This window comes from Parasteatoda tepidariorum, chromosome 2 (assembly GCF_043381705.1).
Source record: "Parasteatoda tepidariorum isolate YZ-2023 chromosome 2, CAS_Ptep_4.0, whole genome shotgun sequence".
NCBI classification, from domain to species: Eukaryota; Metazoa; Arthropoda; class Arachnida; order Araneae; family Theridiidae; genus Parasteatoda; species Parasteatoda tepidariorum.
In genome coordinates, this window is record NC_092205.1 from 71,027,526 (window position 1) to 71,042,473 (window position 14,948).

General features: G+C 30.3%; 1 protein-coding gene across 2 annotated transcripts in view; it reads right to left on the minus strand.

The window, feature by feature from the left end:
• The window catches only part of LOC107436423 (bromodomain-containing protein DDB_G0270170), a 99,098-nt gene that overhangs the window by 38,298 nt on the left and 45,852 nt on the right, over window positions 1–14,948 (minus strand). Inside the window, exon 1 of one of the 2 annotated variants that reach the window (XM_043041870.2) lies at window positions 8,811–9,405. The exons of the other annotated variant lie outside the window; for it this stretch is intronic. Coding sequence (XP_042897804.1) covers window positions 8,811–9,048 — 238 coding nt within the window. The 5' untranslated portion in view covers window positions 9,049–9,405. Of the gene's footprint in view, window positions 1–8,810; window positions 9,406–14,948 lie in introns of those variants that run through there. 2 annotated transcript variants of the gene reach the window in all.

Consider the following 14,948-nt stretch of genomic DNA (forward strand, 5'->3'; position numbering starts at 1 on the left):
CTGTGAAAATTGCATTCACAGAGAAAGTAGCATAATGCGCCTATTGCGCTTGTGAAAGTGTTAAGAAAGCATGAAGAGTAAAGACAAAATACGTGGGTTTAACAATCATAAAAACATCAAACTAATTCCTTACCTGAGAAAAAAATTAAGTTTTATGATAGAAAAAATTTGAATATTTATTAATGAATATTTATAAAAAAAATGAAGAATGATTATTTTGCACTTGCAAAAATAAAAATAAAATTAAAAAAAAACATTGCCTGTAAGATTCTTAAGATGTTTTTAAAATATTGCAAATAACGAAAGCAAAATTAATTGAACATGTAAGTTTTAAGAGCATACAAAATTATTCCTTTTAACAAATATTGATATTTATTCCTGAGGAAGAAAAAAAAATAGGAGGTTCTACCCCCTGATCGCTGCGCTGGTCAAGCCCCGAAACTTCCATGGCAGTTCCATACGAATTGCTTCGCGAATCGGTTTACATTTACATTTTACATAAAAATGTCATTTTTAGGATTTTATTACGATGATTATAAAATTCCCCAACCGAAACCAGCATCGATGAATTTTTGCCAGTTGGAAAAAAAAAAAAGAAGACTGTTCCAGCTATTTTGGTTCGCCCCAACTAAAAAAATGGCGGCTAAAATTAGAAAAACGAACTTTCATTAATACTAATATTTTTAAAAACTGGAATAGTATAAAAGGACTATTAAATTGTTAAGTACTACATTGACGTGATTGCATGTTAGGAAAAACTTTCAACTTTTTCAGTAACAGCTTTAACTTCGGAAGCGTCAAAAACAATAATTTTAAACTTCTTAAAACTATGTTTGGAAATCAACTTATTTAATACAGCATAAGTACATGAATCGTACATAATTCACTACAACTACAATGTCCAACTTTTAAAAAAAAAATATAATAATTATTTCGAACTAATCATGTACAGGTTATAGAAGATTTAGTAAAATTTTGAAAAATAATTGCCCTGAATCAATTGTTAGAATGAATTAGAACATCTGGTTTTGAAGCAAATATAGAGCAGCATCATTAAAATTAATAACATTTTATATATTTATAGAACAAATGTCTATAATAGAAAGAAAATCAGTATAATGACATATTTTACTTTATTATTTCATTAAATAGTCATTAATATAGTTAATTTAAATACGCGTATGTAAATTTTGAATAATAGAATATTAAAAAGCCAATGAAAACCGGCTTTTTTTTCTCTTTTTTCCTTTATAAAAGCCGTCTTTTTAATGAAAACCAACCAGCTTGCCTTTTTCCAGAAAAAGTCTGTTTATTTGCAAATCCCCTTTTTTTCTTTTGTAGATAGTAACTTTTAATCTTTTCAATTAATTTTGCAATTCTATTTATTTATCACCGATGATGATTAAACTATTCTTTTAGCACTTTAACCCATTAACAGTGACACATTTTTCAGAAAAAATTGACCAAGAATTGAAAAAATTTTTGACAGCTTAATTTTGTTCTTTATATTATTATAAAAGTTAGAAAACGGTTTTATCACAAAAATAAAATTTAAAATGCAATAACTACTGTATTTATAATTTTTACATACACATAAAAAAGTAATGGATTACACACACATCTTATTCCATTAGAGCAAATTAAGCAAAATTTTGAAGCTAAATATAATATTACTAGTATAATATAATACAAATTCACAACAATATGATTTTTAATACATAAATTTTACAAATCTTTTACAGTATGGCATGTCCCAAAACCCCCACCCACATTTCCCTCCCCCGACTGAAGTCGTAATCGGTGAAAAACTAGGACCACTAATGCCATCTATTAGAAAAATAGTGAACTAAATATCCTAAAGTAGAAACGAACGCAGCTCGGGCTTCACAAAATAAAAACGTTAATTTTTCTCCTGCCCGAAGTCAGTTCGGGCCATAGAGGTGGTATATACCACCCCAATGGCTCCCTTATACCACCTCTATGGTTCGGGCACCACAAAAAATGCACGTAGTAGTTGCCCGAACAGGATTCGGGCAACTACTCGGGGCAACAACAAGGGGCTAAATAAGAGCTTCCTTTAACGAACCCTTATAATCTTGAAACTCACTCAGAGCACAACTCAAAAGCTGCTGTGGCTCAGAGAATAGAGCACTCGCCTCCCAATCAGGTGGCCCAGGTTCGAATCCCGGCGTTGGCTGGTCGACACAAATTCTGCTACTGGTTCGTACCGACCACAGTGCTGGGATAAAACCTCAGTGTTAGACGGATCCTGGGTTAGTATCCCCTTGCTGTCTAGTTTTTCACTCCATGTAACGCAAAGGAGGATTAGTTCCATCAAACAGTCCTCCTCGAAGGTTAGTTTGTCCCTACGCTAGACTCAGAAGTTCCCTTGTCTTCTGGTTTGTGTTCAAAATTACAAGGCTACGGAGTCGAACACTGAAATAGGTAAACTCTGAAACTGATCATCGCTGGTTATAAAATAAAAGACTGTCAACATCTTAAGTGCAGAGAATTATGTCATAAGTTTTAACCTCCAGTAATAAAACTCTTTATAGTAATAATAACTCCTGATAGTAATAGAACTCTTTACTCATGTTTTATGAGAAAAAAAAAATTTTTTTTTCCAATTCCATTTTCATGCAAATTTTTTTTTTTTAGTTTAATAACCTAATTTTGCATAGGTATATACAGGATATATTATAAATACTGATGAGAATATATCTTCATAATAAATACTACACACATTTTTTATAGAAACATACAACATATTCAGTCGTTATTATTTTGTAAAAAGGACTGCTTATTTAATAACTCACATCCGTTAAGTTTTAATGAGATTTTTCAGCTTGCAATTTTTGTTTAACTAAGTAGGATTATAAAAATATTTATGTTTTCAGAAAACTACCATGACGGAGTATAAATTCAAAAATAGTGATAACATGACTCAAAATATTATTCCAGACTTTTTAAAAGCAAACATTCATGACCCGTTTCTCTATATACACATCTCATTTTAATTGCTTCTAAAATACAGGGAAACCAATAGTCATTGAAAATAAAGAGGTTTTTATTAACATTCTGTTCCATTGCATTCTGATATCAAATGCAGATAGGATTTTTATTTTTTTTTAAACTTAACCAACAGATAAAATTGTTCTATAGAATGAATGATTTAAATTTATAGAATACTATAACATTGGGGAATTGAGATATATGGTGGGTGGTCTGAAAAAGATTTGTCCGGGGAAATAGGGGTGAATTAAATGTTTTAAAAACGAAGGGTATGTATACATTATTTTTGGAAGGTGATATCAACAAAAAAAAGTATGAACAAATTTGTTTTCTTTGTAACTTTTTTACATTGCTGCTAAGTTTGCAAATAATATTTTCTTTTATTTCATATTTTTAAATTAAAAGTTTATTTTATAGCTTGCGTAAAATAGCCGCTCCATAGCGGATTTACGGCTAAATTATGATATGAAATAAATAGTATGAAATAATAGTTCAATTTTTCAGGAATGTTCGAGCCGCGGTGCTTCGAGAAATAAGGCGTTCGCCTCCCAGTCAGGTACCCCAGGTTCGAATCCCATCGATGCCTGGTCCGGTTCGCACCAACTACAGTGCCGATAAAAAATTCCCCACAAGTAGCCACATCAAGGATTAGAAATCCCTTTTTATTAGGCTAACCGTGGGCGTTTTTTATTTCGTGCAACACAGATGCGAGTTAACTCCATTAAAACGTATTCCACGAAGACTAGTTTGTCCCAGCGCTTGATACAGGAGTTTCCTTGTCTTCCGGGTGGGGTTCAAATTTTGAAGACTATAGAGTTGAACATTAAAATGTTGTAAACTCAGGATTGGGTCGCCTGTTCAACGACGGTTATAAAATAAAATAAAAGACCAGTCAACATCTGTTTAAACGGAGTGAATTATGTACAAAATGTTAACCTCCAGTCTGATTGTAATAAAACACCTCACTCATGTTTTCTTGGGAGCAAAAAAAAATATTTTATTTTTCGTTTAACAATCTAGTTTTAACTACACATTGTTCACATACAGGATATATTATAAATATTAATGAGAGTCTATCTTCATGATAAATACAGGGGTCTGTCCAGACATTTTGTGAAAGGTCCGTTTTTCGTGAAATTGTGAAAAAATTACTCACATTCTTTCAACCAGGGTTCACTTTTATGAATTTGTGCAAATAGGGTCCGTTATTGCACAAAAAAAAAATTTTCAAGGAGTTTTTAAATTGCATAGACATACAAGATTATGTTCAACACTGTAAAATTGTAATTAAAAAAATTAAATTTTAAAAAATAAACAACAATTGCTCCTTCTAAATTAGAGATGCAACATACAAATATTTGGTATTTAGCCTATACTGCTGAACGCAGAATATTCATTTCGGACGAATAATGGAAGAATCGTCTGCCGAAGACAAAACTTAATTCGTTTACATCCATCTTTCTTGTTTTCTGCCCTGGAAAGGGTTTATTCGATTAACAAAATAATAATGAAGATAAAAAAATTTGTGAAGGGTCCGATTAAAAGAAAAATTCATTTTGTGAAGGGTCCGTTTTTAAGTTAAAATATTTTGTGAAGGGTCCGTTTTTATGAAAAGATATTTTGTGAAGGGTCTGTTAACGGACCCAAATTTCTCCTAAACAGACCCCTGAAATAGTACACATATTTTTATCTTACCATACAACATATTTAATCGTTATTGATATTTTGTAAAAAGGACTACTAATTTAATAACTCATATCCGTTAAATTTTAATGGGATTTTTCAGCTTGCAATTTTTGTTTGACTAAGCAGGATTTTAAAAATGTTTATGTTGTCTGCAAAACTTTCAAGACAGAGCATTTATTCAAAGTATTTATAATATGACTCAAAATATTATTCTAGAATTTTAAAAAGCAAATATCCCTGACCCGCTTCTTTATACATTTATCATTTTAATTGTTTCTAAAATGCAGGGAAACCAATAGTCATTGAAAATAAAGAGGTTGTTATTAACTTTATGCTCCACTGCATTTTGTTATGAAATGCTGATATGATTTATTTTATTTATTCAACGGATGATAATGTTCTGTAGAATGAATGATTTAACTTTATAGAATACTTTAATATTGGGAAATCGAGATATACGTGGGTGGTCTAAAAAAGATTTATCCAGGGAAATAGGGAGTGTATGAAATGCTTTAAAAATGATAATAAATATATGTATCCATTATTTGTGAAAGATGACATCAAAAATAGGGTAAACAAGGAGCTTTTTTTTTTTTTAGAATATTTTAAATTGCTATTATTAAACTTAAATAAGGGTGTCAAAATCAAATATTTTTTATTTTATTTTAAAGCTTTTTATTTTAATTTAAAGCTATATTATGATATCAAATAAAATTGTTAATCTGCTTCAGCAAAATTTTTTAATTGGCAACGTTCCAGTCACGGTGGCTCAGGAAATAGAAAGTTTGCCTCTCAGTCATGTGACTCGGGTCCGAATCTTAGCGATGGAACCTGAGTCACCTGATTGGTCAAATTCTATTCAAATTCTGCTCGCACCAACTACAGTGCCGATCAAAAATTCCCCAGAGAGAGCCAGATTTTTGGTAAGAAATTCCTTTTTGTCGGGCTAACCATGGGGAGAGAGGTTTCATATTCATACAACGCAAATGCAGGTTAGTTAATTAAAAACTAGGTTTGCCCTAGTGCATGATATAGGAGTTACCTTATCTTCTGGGTGGGGTTCAAAATTACAAAACAACAGAGTTGAACATTGATAGACGTAAATCCAAAACTGGAACAACTGTTCAACGATCGTTATAAAATAAAATAAATCGGTAGCGTCCGAAATAATTATTCACTTTAAAAATTTGAGCTCCGCATATCAAATCAATTTGATTCACATTACTTCGATCAAAATAGCAAATTGGTCGAGCTTTTGTTAATACTTTTTAAGAACAAGTTTCGCAATTTTGTTATTGCAATTAATTAACCCCTTCGGACTTGTCGTCCGGTATAACGGACATCAATCTTAATCGACCTTAATTAATAGTCATCAGAATCATAGGTTTTTTTGTTTTATTTGATGATGAAGACGCCGTTGTTTTTTAAAGGGAACATCTTGAAGCTACAGGGATATTCCAACTGAAGGAGATGTTTTAAGGCTATAAAAATATTTTGACTGAAGAGTCCTTGAAGCTGGCACTTTTTAGGGTTTTGCTCAAAATTATGAGTTAAAATTAAGCACTTGTTTTTTTAAAATTATTATTAGGATAACAAATAATTTTTGAAAAGACATATTATTTAATTCCCATAACATGCCTCGGAAAGTCCCACAACCGAAAGTCCATAAGAGTTACCAAGGACTGGTATCTTAAAATTTAACAATGAATCGAATAATGGACAAAACTTTGAGCCTCTTTTTCATTTATTTTGCGTTTCTTTCAGCATATGCAAATAATATCAGCATATTAAGTAATTGAAATGAAATAAAAAATATTAACAATAAATCAAACATAGTAAACCACTGCCGGTTAAGCCAGAACACATACAATCAAGTCCGAATATAATCCCAAAATGATAGGGATTCGGATGAATTAAACAATTTCGTCCAGAGCAGAAGGAAGAGATTACTTCTCCACATCGTAATCCTGGGACAGGTGGAAAACCCTTTCTTTCCGAGAAATTAAGTCCTTGAATGGGGGCGAATATGATTCAGGCGTGACGTCATACAACGCTGAGTGGGTGGCAACAGGTGGTCACGCTCACGGAGCAAAATCAGGTTCTATTATTTTTACAAACGGCTACACTATTTGAGGCAAACGAGAAAAATCGTGCTGATTTTTTTTTTTTAATGCTGTCCTTCGGAATGAATTAAACTTCTTGTTTACCCTGAACTAGAACTTAACTACTTGTTTACGGGAATAGAAACAATCTTTTTTCTTTTCATCTCATTCAAATATCGTGATTTTTATTTTTTATGGATAAGTTACGTGTTGTAGCGCAACACATGAAGGGAAATAAATTATGACTGCGGCCTCCTAACATGTGACCCCGGTTATAGAAATGCATGTAATGTATTTTTGTAATTACGTGCATAGGATTCCATGAAAGCGTCGCAGGGCTTCCGAGACTTTTTGAAACTAGTTATGATTTTTAAAACCTGATATTGAATTTATATTCAAGTAATAACCCTTTATTTATAAAAAATTTTTGCTTTTTTTTTATGAAATTATTTAAATTAAGCGCTCGTGAAGAAAGAAAAGCAAAATTTAAAAAAAAAAATATTCTAACAATATAAAAATTATTAAAAATATTGCATTAGTATTTTGTATCGCACTTTCCAAATTAAGATTAAAAAAAAAAACTAAGATACTTTCAACAATGAAGAAATACGTAATCTCTGATCACCATTCTCAACATTCGTTTTCATCTTTCTTGGTTTTAGATTGATTAAAAACCATATTTCAGCTCATTCATTTAAACTTTTCAATTTAAAATAAAAACGTCTTTTAACGATTAAGAAGTACGTTTCTCTGATCGCCATTCGCAACGTTTATCTTCGCTCTTCTCCGTTTTTCATTAAAAACCATATTTCAGCTCATTCATTTTAACTTTACACTTAAAAATATATTTAAAAAAATAATAAAAGAAAATATTCTTAGTAGTGAAGATAAACGTTTTTCTGATCCCCATTCTCAACTTTCATTTTCGCCGTCCTTCGTTTTAATTTCATTGAAAACCATATTTCAGCATTTTTTTTCCTTCTTTTTTATAACCGTCGTTGAGCAGAAGACCGAATTTTTGCGTTTGCGACTACTTATGTTCAACTCCGTAGCCTAATAATTTTGAACCCAATTCAGAAGACAAGGGAACTCCTAGATCAAGTATTGAGAGAAATTATTTTTGACTTAACCCGCATTTGAATTACATGGAGAAGAAAACCACGAAAACCTCCCAAGGTTAGCTTGATGGCAAGGGGACTCTAACCCATAATCCGTCTACGACTGATAATATTTTATTGAGGAGGAAACTTTTATTCTAAAATATTCGATAATTTTGTAATAAAATAATTAATCTGAAATAACAGCCAATAAAAATTTTACTTATCCCTAGAATAACTCCAATAAAAAATTAAAATACTTGTTTACAATAGACATAAATGTCTTAAAACTCACCTCAGATGCTCTAATTTAAAATTGCTTATTTTTTTAAAATATATGAGTGTATGTAGTTCGATTGCAATAACTAAAAAAATCTCTTTCTGATTTATTTAAAGGTAGACATGGAGCAAAAAATTATCATTAAATAATTAAGTAACCAAGCACTCTTAATTAAATAAATCGTTATTTCGTTTAATAAAAATCAAACTATTTTCAAACTATTCATAATAATTTTTAACAAAATAACGCATTTATAGTGTTGTTCGCATGATTTTTCAACTAATGCATAAAATTAAATTAAAATAACTCAGTTACAGAAAATGGAAAACTTTTTCTGTGCAAAATAACTTTAACAATGTAAAATAAAATAAACTTTACATCGCTAAAATAAATCAGCAATTTAAAAAAAAAAAAAAAAATTCGTTACATTCATTGCATTGTTTTTGTAAACATTATAATTATTCGCGATGAACTTAAAAAATAAGATTTCTGCAGAAATTCATCAATGTTTACAAAAACTAGTTGAAGTCTCTATTTAGCCTTTGGGCGAATGTATATATGCAAATGAAAAAAATTTAAGTAATAACATAACTGAAAGCACAACAAAAAAAGCAAGAGAAAAGCTGAACATACCTGTCTTACGAGTCCAACGCCGCCAAGCCAGGGCAACCCCTAGGCCCCCAACAACAAACGTGACGATTATCGTGGCCACAACGATGCCGGCAACCCCTCCAGGTGGATAACATGTCTCTTGAGCAGAACACACAGGTACAGAAGCAGACGATATTACTATCGTCCAAAGAATAATCCAATAGTTACACATTTTGCAAAAGGACGAAGATCTTGATGTTTTAAATTTTCTTTTTGACATAAACAAAATCCAACTTTTTTAGTCCGAGGTCTGGCCGCCTCGTCATGGCGAGTTCGATGCACCTGTAATCAACTCCAACAGGTGGATTTTTCGCAGACGACTATTTGTCCCTTTTCACAATAATTCGACATATGGAATACAAAGAGGGCGGGAAACAAGTACAATATATTGGAATTCCTCTCAATGGGCGTTTCTATGTTTCAGCTCTGTTTTTTAGTAGGAATCAGAAAAACGCGATCAGCGCCGTAAACAAATGTGGTTAGGACGCTACAAACTTTTCGGTAGAACTTCGAAGGAGAGGGTTGCGCGTCCACCCATCTCCCTACACCCATGAATGATGGCGTTTTCCCATTGGACAGCGTTTCAGGTTGAGTAAACTTGTGCTGTTCTTTCTCAGGTGAGTGGGATTCGGTTTTAGGTGTTCCATTTTCGGTTTCGCAGCGGCGCATCATTTTTCTAAATGAATGGCAGCTTTATAATCCGCTTTGAAGTGGATTAGTTATGATGAATTTATGGATTACACGAAAATGCTTGTGAGAAAATTTACTGTGGCATAATTCTTGTTTTTTTTTTTGGTCGATCGTCTAGTTTGGTTGTCTCTTAACTAGTTTTGAAAGGTCAAAGATGGAAATAGTTAATTATACGCGAGATGGATTATTTATTACAAATATTCTATGAAGTTTTCATGCTGTTATTTTTTAGAGCTGCTTTTCCAATGAAACAGGTTTTAATGTTTTAGATTAAGTTATAAAATTAAAATACGGAAGTCACAATTTTATCACGAATACATTAATAAAGCATTGCTGTAAGCTGCATACAGCTGCATGAAGGTGAAAAAAACGGTTGAATTTTTAATAGTTTCTAACAAATAAGTTTTTAAAAAATTATAAATTTAATACAAAACGTTAATAGGAGATAAAAAGTCGGACATAAAAATTATCCTATTAATCGGCACTCCTAAAACTTTGAATTTACGTTGATTAGATTAATTTGAAATTTCGTAACATATTATATTGGTTGCTCCTTAAACACAACGCTTAATATACAATCGTAGCATAGTTTTCCAAACTGGAAACAAAAAAATACACACATAAGGAGTCGCCAAATGAATTTTAAGCGAAGAACAGAAAAAAAAAACGTTGACAAAAACTTACAAATCACTAGTAAGGAGAGCGTGATGAAAAACTTTAAGGTTTGCATTTTCTCGGTAGATCTTCGAAAGAGAGGGTTGCACGTCCATTAAAATTTTACATCGTATTTTCAGATATTTGAGCATGCAAATAATATATTTAATAATAATATAAAATATGAATGAGCTGAATAGTTTCATCATTATTTAATTAAATAATAAAAATAGGAAAATATTACAAAAAAAAATGACTTTTCATCTTTGATTAATATTTTCTTTCATTATTCTTCGGTAAAATATTTATTTCGGCTCACTAAAGCATTATGCATTTCTGATCTCATAATTGGCAAAATTTTCTAAAACAATACAGCTCTGATGCAAAATATTAGCATAATTGAAAAATTCGACTTTGATCGAATAATTGAAAAATTAAACATTATATAATAATTAAAAAAATCGACATTTATTGAATAACTGATAAATTCGTCTCTTACTGTATTTATTTGCTTTTTACTTATTTAAATTAAATTACAAATTTGACGCATCAAATATATATACTCACAATATGTTTAAAAATTAAAAAATCAAAACAATGCATAAATTAATAACACAATTTATTTTTCAAAATAATCGAAATATTGGAATAAAATTTTACTCGGTTATAAATCTTAGAACATTTCCTTATAAACAATAAAAATTAATTATAAATGGAAAAAAATTACTTAATTTTTGGTAGCATCGCCTTTATCTTTGAACACTGTATATAAACGATCTTGCTTGAAATAATCAAATTTTTGGCAGTCGTTGCTTCTTTTAAATTTATTTATTTTATTTATCGTCTGCATTAGCTTTAGTAAATTTAATGTTCTCGATTGCCACAGCTTTGTTTATAAGAGAATTTTTTTCGTACTAGCTCCCCATAAATTCTCGATTTGGTTAAGATCAGGTGAATTAGCTGGCCACGGTAGCAGTGCAATTTTGCATTGCTCCAGCCAGAACTTTGGCTTAATATGATGTGTGAGGTGAAGTTAAATCTTGTTGGAGAAAAAGTCATTCAGTCTTCAGACGATAGAATCATGTTAGTGCTCCAGAATATTTTGTTATCTGAATTTACCTCTACTTTACCTTAGAAGTCTATTTGCGCTCATGCAATTAATTAGATACCACTGATATCTTGACACTAGCAACAAATTTCACTGAACGTTTCTGGCACCCTTTATTAAATGCTTTTCGTTCCATTCTCCAAGTTCGAACACCTTGAAAGCTACACAGCAGAATTGTTTTTTCCCCCCATTCTCCAAGCCCGATAACAATCTTGCTTTGCACTATCTCAATTTAGCAAGCTTTTGTTTTACTGTCACTAGTGGTTTTGTTTTCGGAACACGAGATTGAAACTTAAATTTATAAAGACGTTGTAATGTCGGTTTCGAAAAATTAACTCCTTCTCTCCATTTCCAATGCAAAAATATGGTACAGTCTTATATCACTTAGTTAAAAACTATAGCCTTCAGTTTTCTGTCATTTCTGGAAGAAATTTTCGGTATTCATCCATCATTGCGACGAGTATTTCTAAATTTTTCATTCTTTCGGATACTGTTGTATGATTGTGAAAATGGTTGATAAAGATCAATTTAAATAATTATTTATATATTGCTGATTTTTAACTTGTCGTTTTAAGTCATTTATTCGTTGTAAGTAATTATTCGTAATTTTATTGATTCTAATATCCTACGTAAACGTTCCATTTCGATACAAATTCCAAGCATAAAGCACAGTAAAGAAGTCCTTTTATGATAATCGTCTGCAATAAATTTAAAATTTTCGTAATTTTATTTGTTAATTTTTGCTTGTTAACTTGTTGATCTTTAAATAGAAATATTATCATAACATATTCTGATAATTTGGGCCAATTAAATTATATATCTTGACAATTATATTTTAAATTGTTATCTTCTATTTTAAAAAAATCAGCAGTCGTTGTTTAGTTGAAAATAAATTCCTCACAGAAATATCGTTTGGATATATACGTTATATAATACTTAAAAATAAAGCGTTTGATTTTCATCGGATGAGTAAAATGGATTATTCTATTATTTTGAAAAAGAGTATGTTCAAAATTTCCGCAGATGTTCCGTTCTTAATAGTCCTCGCGGTACAAACAAACATATTTAAAACTTCTTTCATTCCTATTTATAACTTACTTAAATACAGGTAAATAAATGAATGAAAATTTCTCAAAGGAAGCATTAGAAAATTCGTAAGTTTTCACTAATTTTATATTTTTCTTCCCTCTACATAAGAAACAAAAAATTTTGAAACATTTTCAGTTTTTTAAAATGTTATTATAATTAAATTAAAAATTATTTAATTACTAGTTATTGTCGCTGAAAAACTCTTTTACGGGTAGGAAAATCTCCTCCTACAATTACCTATAAGTTTCGATTCAAAGAAATGTAATTTTTCTAATTTGAAACTTGTTAGTCGAATTTCCGGGTTATTGAACGATTGTTTGCACAGATGAAATGCTATGATGACTCCAGAATAAAACAAAGAGTTCGGTTTCCGTTATTAAATATTACAAGAAAGTATTAATTTTGATGTTCTTTTTATTAATAAAAAATGTTTGAGGTAACTCTTACTCATAGTTGCGTACACACATTATAACATGAGGTATTTTGAACCTCATAATACGTGATGTACAGATGTTCTGGGTAGAATACCAAAAAAATGTGGCTCTAAGGTGGTAGAGCTTGCGGTTTCATTTTCGTAAGGAAAAAAAACAAATTTAATACCAAAAGCCACACAGATAAGCATGTGAGCCATTTTTTAATTCTATTTCTCAATCAAATCAAAGTTAATTAAATTTTCTAAAATCCATTTCTTACTCTTTATTTTTTCAGACATTTATTTAAATTCTCCTATTGTACTTCTTAAAAATAATTAATTTTATTTAAATTGGAGATGATGAAACAGCTTATAACCGTTCACCCAGAATACATTGTTTCGACGGATTCTTGGTCCTGAAGAATGTTTCCAATAGAAGAACTTAATGTTTTATCCATACATTTAAATCATTTATAATTACGTGTATATAATTAGAAGAGAGTATTAAACCTAATACTAAAATCAGCTTTTTATTTTTTTTAAGCAGAAATTGGTACTTTAAATAACTTAGAAATTTTGTAGAAAATACATTGTATGTTTGTCTATAAATACAACTTTTGTTGTGAACATACACTTTCAGATTGTACCTTGGACCATTGCATGTTACTCCTAGGGTAACACTCATTTTGAGTTTTTTTTCCTTAATCATGTTGTTTGAATTTGGATATTCATGTAATTAAAACTTATTTTTCATGTAGGCTAAAATAAATCGAATTAATCATCAGCGTCATTGCCAAGAATATTTCATTAGAATATTTCAAAAAAAATTTTAGATTACTGGGAATATAAAAAGTTTACAAAAATTAAATATCATGAGTGTAGTCCATTGGAAAATATATTTGTGCTAACTGGACCTGTTTCACATAACTCAGATCAGTAGAAGGTTTAATACAGAGATTAATAAAAGGCACACTTTTTGATTTTGCCAAAAAATGTGTTCTTCATTCGTTAAAATATCAGATAAAGATATGGAAAAAAGGTACTTAGTGAAATTATTCTATATTTCTATGCAATTACCTGATCCTTGATATGCGGATTTACGCAATTTAATTCACACCAACAGAAATTCTTCTACCGGAAGTTGAATCAACCTCTACAACTATCCTAAAATATAAAATTTGTTTTTTTAGGAAGTTGAATCTACCCTACCGTGGAGAACACGAAAACTGTCGGGAATAAGGTGAATACAAAATTTCATTCACTTTTCAATAAAGTATAAGCTGTTAGCACATCCAACCTACAAATTTCATTGGGATCCTAATAATGTGTTAAAAGAAATAGCTGTACTTTAAAACGAATTAATATGCTTAAATACTAAAAGAAAAAAAATTCATTAAAAAAAAGCCAAATTGTCGGGATTAAAATTATTAAAATCAATCAAAAACTTTGAATTTTTAGAAAATTTATTGAATGTACAATTTGCGTAATTTTCAATTTTTGCATAATTCGAAGAATGAAACATTATAGTAACTTTTCAAATTTAAAAAAGATTAAATCACTAAAGCTTTTTATTTTTCCCCAAAATGTGGTTTTTATTTAAATTAACATTCTCTTGCTTTTCATAATTAGCATTAATAACGCTAACCGAAGGGAAACACAAACTAACTATCACGAACTCACAGCAGTCTTAAAATAACATGTCATATACCAGGGGTGGCCAACCTGCGGCTCGCGAGCCACATGCGGCTCTGTGAAGGATTATTTGTGGCTCTCGATAAATGTACCCCAGTTCCCTTTTCATTTTTGTGATATTGTATTTAAAAAAATTATTATCGTTCGGTATGTGTTTCAAAATGTTTTTTAAATTACTGAGAACAAATATGAAAAATTAAGTAAAACGTTGTTTAAATCAAGGGGAGTTTTCCATTTCCAATATAATTATAACACAAAAAGCATCTGGAGAATTAGAATTAATAGAGATGCAAGAAGATCAAGCTCTACAATTAAAATATAAGTCGACATCGATTACTGAATTTTGGAAATTTGTACCAGAATCGAAGTATCCTGAATTAAAAAAGGTTATTGTCGAATTATTTCAATATTCGGAACAACGTACTTATGTGAATCATTTTATTCCACTTCAAAATTCGTGAAATCCAAACACCAA